The sequence below is a fragment of the Humulus lupulus genome, chromosome 3, assembly GCF_963169125.1.
Source record: "Humulus lupulus chromosome 3, drHumLupu1.1, whole genome shotgun sequence".
In the NCBI taxonomy this organism is placed as follows: domain Eukaryota; kingdom Viridiplantae; phylum Streptophyta; class Magnoliopsida; order Rosales; family Cannabaceae; genus Humulus; species Humulus lupulus.
Genome location: NC_084795.1, coordinates 258,130,999 through 258,140,422, shown reverse-complemented (window position 1 = coordinate 258,140,422; position 9,424 = coordinate 258,130,999). Strand labels below are relative to the sequence as shown.

General features: G+C 32.5%; 1 protein-coding gene across 1 annotated transcript; it reads right to left on the bottom strand.

Annotated features, from left to right (window-relative positions):
• Positions 1-1,621: 1,621 nt before the first annotated feature.
• On the bottom strand, positions 1,622-8,904 carry LOC133825597 (uncharacterized). Its single transcript, XM_062258516.1, has 11 exons — positions 8,815-8,904; positions 7,363-7,446; positions 6,590-6,664; positions 6,416-6,523; positions 6,145-6,229; positions 5,888-5,963; positions 5,665-5,790; positions 5,549-5,579; positions 3,512-3,883; positions 2,955-3,192; positions 1,622-2,354 (listed from the first exon to the last, which is right to left on the bottom strand). Exons 1-11 carry the CDS (start codon positions 8,902-8,904, stop codon positions 1,648-1,650), a joined length of 1,992 nt encoding a protein of 663 aa, XP_062114500.1. The 3' UTR covers positions 1,622-1,647.
• Between the last annotated feature and the right edge of the window lie 520 nt (positions 8,905-9,424).

Genomic DNA, 9,424 nt, shown 5'->3' with positions numbered 1-9,424 from the left:
CTCCTTCAGTCGTTCAGCAGCCTTGGTCTGTTCAGTAGATTTAGCAGCCGTGGGTTTCTGGTTTTGAGTAATAAAATCCCCCAATTTGTATAGTTTTTAAGTATGTAACCCTATATTTCAAAATGTATATGGATGTCTTTAAGTGTTTTACATAAAATATTTAAGGGCTTGCTTTGGGAGTCCTTAATACTTTTCTAGGACTAGCAAGCGAGTCCTAAAAAAGTATTAAGGACTCCCAAAGAAAGACCTTAAATTTATTAATAAGTAAGACACTTTTTTTTAGCCCAGATTTTTTAGGACTCGCAGATTCTTTTAGGACTCTCATTGCGAGTCCTAAAAGAGTATTAAGGACTCCCAAAGCAAGTCCTTAAAAATATTAAGTAAAACACTTATTTTTATAACCTAGATTTTTTTAGGACTCGTATTTTCTTTTAGGACACTCATTGCGAGTCCTAAATTGTGTTTTCTAGGACTCTCAATTAGTGTCCTAAAAACTTCATAAATATTTTTAAGGACTTGCATTTATGTGCGTGTCCTAAAAAAGTGTCCCGTAAAGGGTATTTTGTAGTAGTGATATATATGCAATTGTTATGGAGTGGAAGCTGCAGGTGTGATGGCGATTGCCCTTGCTAATGGTGAAGTGAGTAGATTATTCCTTAAATTTATTTTCTATTCATTCCACAATTATTTTCACCTAGTCTTGACATTTATTTCACATTTCAAGGGCAAGGTCCAGATTAAATATAGTGATATTTTATTGTTTTGTTTTAGTAATCTTTTTATGGGCTAGCACATAATAAACTAGACAGATGCATATTCTTTTTATTATTGGACTTGTTTGTAGATTCTTTAGATGAGTAAAGATGATTGGTGTCAATATGTAAGCATGTCCAATATTGTTACGTACAGTTAGCTCTTACAGAGAGTCCCTACGAGTCACTAAGAGAGCAAGTCCTGGGGTGTTTTTTGGTTCAACATGCAAACAAAGAGAAATTGAAGATGTATATTCTATTTCACTAATGAAACTAAATCAACATAAAGCACCAATTTTCCATATTGATAAATTGTAGGAATGGATGTCCTCTACAGCGAGAAACTGGAACTCTTACCCTGAACTCCACTACAAGAAAAAATAGTATTCATAACACTTAAAAACTGCTATCCGGGACTATTGATAGCACTTCTGAAAATGCTAACATAGCCCCTGTTATTAAAAGACCAGTCTTTTCTATAACAGTTTTTGAATGTTATGTTCGGTGTTATCTTAAACTATTCAATAACACATTTTTAGGTGCTATAATATTCAAATAATAACATTTAGATAGAGTTTTTGGTTATAAATTTGAAGTTTAATCTTGTACTTTTTTCATAACACTTTTCAACTGTTACATTTGATTATTTTGATAACATTTTTAGTTTGTTATATTATATAAATCATAACGATTTTTTACGCTTATAATATGTTTTTAAATCATAACATATAGTAATAAAATTTTAAATTTTATTTTGATAAGTATACTTATATGATTTTTTTTTAATTAAAAGATTTTCATTATTGTATTTTGATAAAAAAAAATCAAAATTAATCATAAAATGTAATTCTCAATAGATTGATAAACCATAAGTATTACATTAAACAATAATAATTCAAACCATGAATGTGTCTACTTCATGAGATCTTAGTTCTAACTTAAGTTTGAAAGCATAACATAATAAAGTTTTATAATCTTGAACAATTTTTACTTCAAAAATGAAAAATAGAAACATTACAAGATACACAAAAGTAAACCAGCCCTTTTTACTAGATGACCAGAGTGAGTTGGCAAGAACATAGGAAATAATAAGAGTTGCTGCTTCTTTATACTTCTCAGCCTTCTCAAGAAGATCTATTACAGAAAGTACATCTCCTTTCAGCTTTGCAATTTCTACAGACTCCATATAATTTCCTGATTGTTCTTCCAACAACATAAGTTCATAAAAGCAACCTAATGGCCTCAAAAAGTTACGAACTAAATCCATTGATTTCAATGATTTGAGACAATTCATCATGGATTTAGTATCTTTTAGCACATAGCAATTGAGAGCATATCCCTTCCAAAGCTCCTGTTCAATTTTTTCTATCTCTTCAGCCTTAGTGTTTATATCACCCTCTTTCTTAGCATGTTGTTTCCAGTGCTCTATGTACGTCAAACCCATGCTAACTAACTTCCCTTTGGTGCATATATTTAGACACTTGGAGAAAAAATTTCCTCTAGCATAGGCATCAGCTGCACGCTCATAGCAACCTACAAGAGTGAAGCATTCTCCAGCTCTTTGTAGCTCAGACTCGCCACAACTTTTCAAATATACACTACCTGTGTCATGATAGTTATAAAAATTAGGTAAAATCATAGTAGAACTAAGTATTGAACTCTATAACCATTATGTGATTAGTTTGCTAGTCTGTCTTTTTATTTTATTTGTTAGTGTTTTGTTTTTTTTCAAACAAAAAATCAAATCTCTTCCTTGAACAAGGACTAAGGTCAGGATATATTATGCTTCAAACAACCCCAGTCCAAGTCTATAAAGGATTGTGTAAACATGAGCTACATAAAAGAAGAAAATCTTCTGTGTTTTTCCAGGCAAACCAATCAATCTAACAAGGAAAAAAGATTTGTTCACATGAATTCCCTTAGATCACTAACTATGAGTTCAAAAGTTGTCTCTCTATGTGAAACTTGCAATCATTTAAGCACAATGAACAATGCTTCATGTAATTTAAGCCATGATGAACAGTGATAAATTGAATCAATAATTTATGGAATTCGATGCCTGTAAGTTAATTCTGAATACAGTACAAAAGGGAGATGCATCAAGTGCAAGACTTATTTTAAAACTGGAATAACATTTCATACTCAAAAAAAGACAAGTTTACAGAATCAAGCACTGCAGTAAAATTACTTAGAAAGTTATACCTGCGGTTTCATACTCCCCCAAATCACAAAAACATCTAGCAGCAGAATCAGCTTCGCCTATATCTACGAATATCTCAGCAGCTTTCCTAAGGAGAGAATTAGCTTCTTCAGAATTGAAAGAATAGATACGATCAGCCATAACTTTAAGGCCAGCAGCTTTAGATTTTCTTTCCCAATATATGTCACAAGATTTTTCAAAGCAAATTGAGGCCATTTCGTAGTTGTGCTCATAATACAGCTGTAGGAAGACAGAATTAATTGCTAAGTTTTCAAGTTGAAAAGGATGGCATATCTTGTGGGAAGGAGTGATGAAAATATTTTATTTTTCCAAAGCCAAAAACATGCTGCAGGACATGGAAAAATGAACACAAACAGATAAAATAGTGGTACAGATAATATTGATGATGATGACAAAGATAAAGGCATAGTAACAACATAAAAACAGATGATAACTATTTGTTCTTGAAATCTTCAATAACATCTTAAATATCACTTTTCTTGAAATCTGATCACAAATGTATGAACAAATAGAATAATTAAAAACATAGCAAGCAAACCTTGATGCCCCGTGATTTCCACTCTTGTTGACTGCTTGGGACTTGCATTGAAGATACTAGTGAATCATCAAGTTGTTTAATATGAACAAGACACTTCTTAATCCAATAGTCAAACATAGGCTTTGATTGCTCTGTGCTATCACAAATCCATAATCTCTGCTTTGTACATGAAACAGCAATGTATAATTGCTTCAACTCGTCCAACATAATGTAATGTTTGGAATTATCAAAGAGTGAAAAACTGGTTGACATGGATCCAGGAACTGATCCAAAAACAAGATGATCCGAATTTTGTTCTGTGGTGTAGTTGCATATAACCTTCCATTGTTCTCCCAAAGGAGATGATCCAAAAAAGTTGTACAATAATACATCCTACAAAAGGAAATATTTATTGTTTCAGAATGGAAGGCAGATATATAACAATTACTAGAAAAGTTTCATGCTGAAAGAACGGATTGAAGAGCACAAGTCACTGATGTACTAAATCATATTCCTTCTTTAATCTAAAAGAAAAATATTGCCAGGCATTTCAATTTACTTATATAAAACATAGAAAAATTATACATGCATGTCACCTGAAACTTGTCTTTGCACTCTGGTATGGTTAGGATAAGAGCTTGCTTACCAACATAGTCCTTTATTTCCTTTCGAGCTACTAGACTCTTTGGTGTTCTCTTTTATTCTAGGTCTTATGTTGTTTATTATGATTTTCCTATTTTTCCTAATCATCATCATTGCCGCCATTATTAATTTTTTATGTTAAACAGGAATAAAAACTTCATGCATCTTAATCATGGTGAAAACACACCTTAGATTGAATGACCAATCTACGTAAAAATTAGCAAATATAAAATCCCATGATCCTATCCTAGTGCAACAAAATGAAAAACATATATTTTATATCCATAGATTTATAACAACCCACTCCTTCAAAGGTTAAAGAGTGGAATTTTTATACGTTTGAAGAGATTTTACAATTACTTGCATGATAATTTATTCACATCAGAGACCAAGTCTTGCTCACATTTGAAGATTGAGTGAACTTGAGCAAAAGCTTTCTTTTGATTTAAATAATGGAAAAACTATACCAAATGCCCTTTTGTGCTATCACCTAGTCCATGAAGCTTTAATCTCTAACTAAACATATTATAAAAATAATAATAATAAATAAAAGTAAAATCCAACTTTAAGATCAAACTTGCCCAATAAGAATTTTCTCTAGTAATAATGGTGCCTATATCTCCAACTTAAACACAGAGTTCTCTGATATGACATGAACATTAACAGAATCAGAAGAAAGGGCAATTAAGTATTAACAAGTAAAACATTTTATTAAAAAGAAAGCCAAAAAATAAATTCATATAAGATAGCATCTTCTTTTCAATAAATAATAAGCAAAACATGCTGGTACTGGAAAACAGATTCAGACTTTAGACACTCAGAAATTTGTATCTGAGAAATACCAAATTAAACAAGGATATCAGCATTTATGTCCAGTACAGAACTCAGTTAATTGGCATCATCTGGTTTGGGACAAACTGACTATAACAAGACATAGATTTCTGGTTTGGTAGATTTCTGGTTTGGTATGTCACCAATTTTTTTTAACGAATAAATTAATAATGTTAACATGGGTGTGCATACAAAAATTAACATAATCAGATGACAATATATCTTCTTATACAGATTTTCTAGCCACTTTACATTGAGAACGAATTTAAGGGAGTGTAAGCATAATGAAATACCATGAGCAACCTCAATATTCAAATCCCAAACCCCAAATCATATCTGACTTTCACATAGATTATTTTTAATAGTTACATTATGAAGGTAAACCATGAATTAAAGTTAAAATGACGTTCAGAAAACGTAATAATGAAAGAAAGAATAGTTCCGCCAGTAGAGAAAATAATTGAGTTTATCTCTCTCTCTCTCTATATATATATATATACACACACATATATATATAAATAAATAATCATGTTTAAAGTAGTGAAGTTATTTGAACATTAATAAAATGAAAATGCAAAGAATTACCAATTGTATATATCTGTCACATCTCCATATTCTGCAGCATTCCATACAAAATGTAAACCAGCAAAAAATTAGTCAATGTTAACACAAAGTGAGATTATTTCACAATTTATTTATACAATGGCAAAATCAATGCACCTTCGATTTGTCGTTTAATAAAAGCTGCTCCAAGTTCAACGAACAAAGGATCAGAAGGAGCAAGAAGGTAAGTACAACACCATCGCTTATCGCCATTTACAGTGTTCCTAATGAGAACAAGAGATAAAATTCTTAGCATTGCTTTGCTTTGACACAAAACACATGAAAAAAGAAAAAGGTTCAAATAAGACCTAATCCATATACCAAAGTAAATAGTCTGCTTCTAAGATATTACCTTGAAGCTCCACCATGGCCTTCTTGATTGCAGGCTTAAACTTTCCTGAAAGACATGAGATTTCCATAAATTTCAAATAAGAAACGAAACATCAAGAAGGGCAGTGAGCAGAAATTTTCAAATATTTGTCCAAAATTATCCTTGCAAACTTTTATTTACAGATGGCAGAGAACTTTGATGGATGATAATTACTGTCTGAATGCATAAATAAAGGTTACAGTAGTACCATGTCTTCTCTCCACGTCCATTAGTGCAGTTAAAGCTGTCCCATTAACGGTCCATTCTTCAACTGGAGCAGCCAAATTCCCCACCTGTATAATGAGGCAGGAAACAATAAAGAGAAAACAGTCCAGTTATTGAACTACAAGAAATTTATTCTCAGGATAAGAAAATATAAAATAACTGGAAACAAGAACATACTAGAAAGAAACTATTAGAAAAAGGGTAAAAATGAAGGAGATAGGGGAAAATAAGACACAAATCTGAATCATATTTACCTGAAGTGAATTAGCATATGTGGTAATCATATTTTTTATCTTTCCTGTAGAGAAACTCTTGCGACTCTCATGAGTCAATCGTAATGATTTTCTAAATATAGCAGCCACCTAAAAAGTTGACAAAATTAGACATTATAACAGAATTCACAGTATTAACATAAAAGAGGACTTTACCAAAGTTGATCTCAGCCGGAAACCAACGCGCATAACATTCTGGAAATATTGAGATTCGGTCAACACCTCAATTGACTGAAAAAAAAATCAAATCAACTAGTCAATAAACAAGTTAATCTTTGCGAATTTACTTTTTCTAATCTGAATAAAAAGATCATTTAATTCTTAAAATGAACACAATCAGCAACTCTATTTTCTTTGTATTCTTTACTTCTATGAATTAAAACATAAGGAAGTCAGAAATCTAAAGATATTAAAGGAACATCTATGTCGGTTTTCCAAAGAATAAGCAACAAAACGTTGCTATAGAGGGGGAGAAAAGCATTTAATATCTAAGAAAACATCAAATTGCAGTATAAGTTCTCATGTGTGCATGACTTAAGAAATCAGATATTAAATTTTGCAATTTCGCAATTACATAATTTAGGCTTTTGTCTTTCAAGTGTATACACAAACTTTTCAAGAAATTCATACAAAAGTTAATCATATACCAAAACTTGTCAAACCTTGTTGGCTGCCATAATAAACATATTAATGAATTGAAAATTTATAACTGTCCTAAATAACTTCTATCTCACACTACAACTTGATTCATTCCAATAATCTCCTTGTAGTCCATAAAAGTGATTTAAATATTAAGATTTCAACTTGCCATTAGTTCTGTACAAAAGTGTTACAATTTTAAGCAGAAAGCACATTACTTTATTTGAGTTCTTGAAAGATAGAAGCCATACCACTCCAGAAAAGATTAAGAAGGCATATATAAAACCAACCCAAGCTGGATCGCCTCGTTGCATGGACTGCAGATCGGAACAAGATAAATAGAAAGTCCATGATTCAAATTCAAAAACTACTCTCTACAATGCATAAAACAAATTTAATGGTAAAAGTGGATTGAAACAGGTTTCATTTCACATTGAGCTAATTTATTGTTGCTATGTCGAATATATAGCTTCTATAATGAACATACTAAATCTTTCTCGTTATTGCAGTAAAAATGTCAAAAATCATTAACTTCAGATTCCAACCATAACCTTTTCTCACTGCAAACTTGGGCTAATAACAATGGTATCAGTGCTCAAATCATCTTTAAACCATATGAAGTATTAAGACTTTGGGAAGATTAATAAACATGGCCAAGTTAGTATATTCTCATCTTTCAAAATTAGAAGCTTCTGATTTTAACATTATTAACACAAAATAAAGATGCCATTTTTTTCTCCTTTTATTATTAACACAGAGTAATTTTGAACTTCGTGCCTATACAAACCAAAATACAGAGAAAATGGGTCAAAGAGGGTTGGTCAACATAGAAGAAATTGGAATATGGAATGTCACAAATCAAATGGGAAATATAACCCTGACAAATTTTCTTTGACAAAGTCCAACGCAACCAAAACTCTCCTGAAAGATAACCCAAAACAATATATTGAAAACAACCAGACTATTATTTCTTTATAACAGAAACAAGTACAAATTGTAACACAAAAAAAAACCATATAACAGTTAATCATCAAGACCAAAAATAGAGATAACCACAGCTAAGAAAAGAGATTATGCACATCATAGCAGGCAGCAATGGAGGAAACTGGTATGGGTGCTCATCACTACTTGAATTAACTTCTTATGAGTGATCAAAGTTCAGTAACTTGTAATTTGAGTTGACAACTCAAGCAGTGTTCAGCATCATATGTTAGTTTATAATTGCTTATTATTATTATCGGCACATGATATACATTGACCTAAACTGGTATGGGTAAACTTTGAATTATTGCTGCATGTGAAAAATATTAACAAAAATCATAAACTCTTTGTCAATGTCGAAGGAGAAATAAAGATTACCCTTTTTATTTTGCTATTCTTCAACGAGGGAAAAGAGTGAGAGAAAGTTCAAAAAGAAAAAAGCATATGCAAAATAATCTAATGAGCCGCAAGTCATCTCTTTTGCCAAACAAATTGAAACAAAGAATGAAAAAATCGCTTTCTAAATTAAAGAAAGACTCACCTCAACTACTGCGTGGAAGACATCAGCCCTGAAAAAAATCCCACCGACCCTCCAAGAATGGCGACCTGATTAGCTTGAACAAGTAAAAATCCAATAAAAATTGAAGCTTGGAAAAATCCCCAGAATCCTTAAACTGAATAAATAAATAATCCCAAATTCAAAGCTCAAATGCTAGGTCTTATCAACTACAATACACAAATTCTTAAAACTTGAGACTCACAGCAAGAAGAAGGGATTCTTTAGCGGTTAGCCTCTCCATTTCTTGGGCGTAAGCAGCTGGAGCTCCTCCCTGTACAGCCTGCTGGACCATTTCTCTGCAAGTCAATCTCCGTCGGAGTCGGCGAAACATGGGGAGGGAAGTTGTGGTAGATGAGACGGAGGAAGACAACGAATAACAGGAACAGATTGTAGAGACAACAAGACCGACCCACGAGTCGAGCCACGCCGTAGACCCACCGCCACAAGCACCGTCACACCCACGAGCCAGCCACGCCGTAGACCCAAGAGTCAAGCCTCCCTGTCACACGACCCAAGCCGCAGGCCCCATCACCTTGTTACACACCTGCAACTAACAGAGAGAAAGAAAGAAAGATTGAACGAGTGAGAGAAAGAGAGAGAGTTACTGAGTTTGAGAAAGAAACAGAGGAGGCGTGTAGATAAATTAGGGATTCAACCTTACAGATTGCTTTTTTGTTTCATTTGGCGCCTGTGTATTTCATTTACCGCCATTTTCCGTGTCTTTTTCTATTACCATGCGACCATAACACTTATTAAAATATGCTATATTTTAATGTAATATATGGGCATAATTGTTGTAGTGCTCCCTCGCT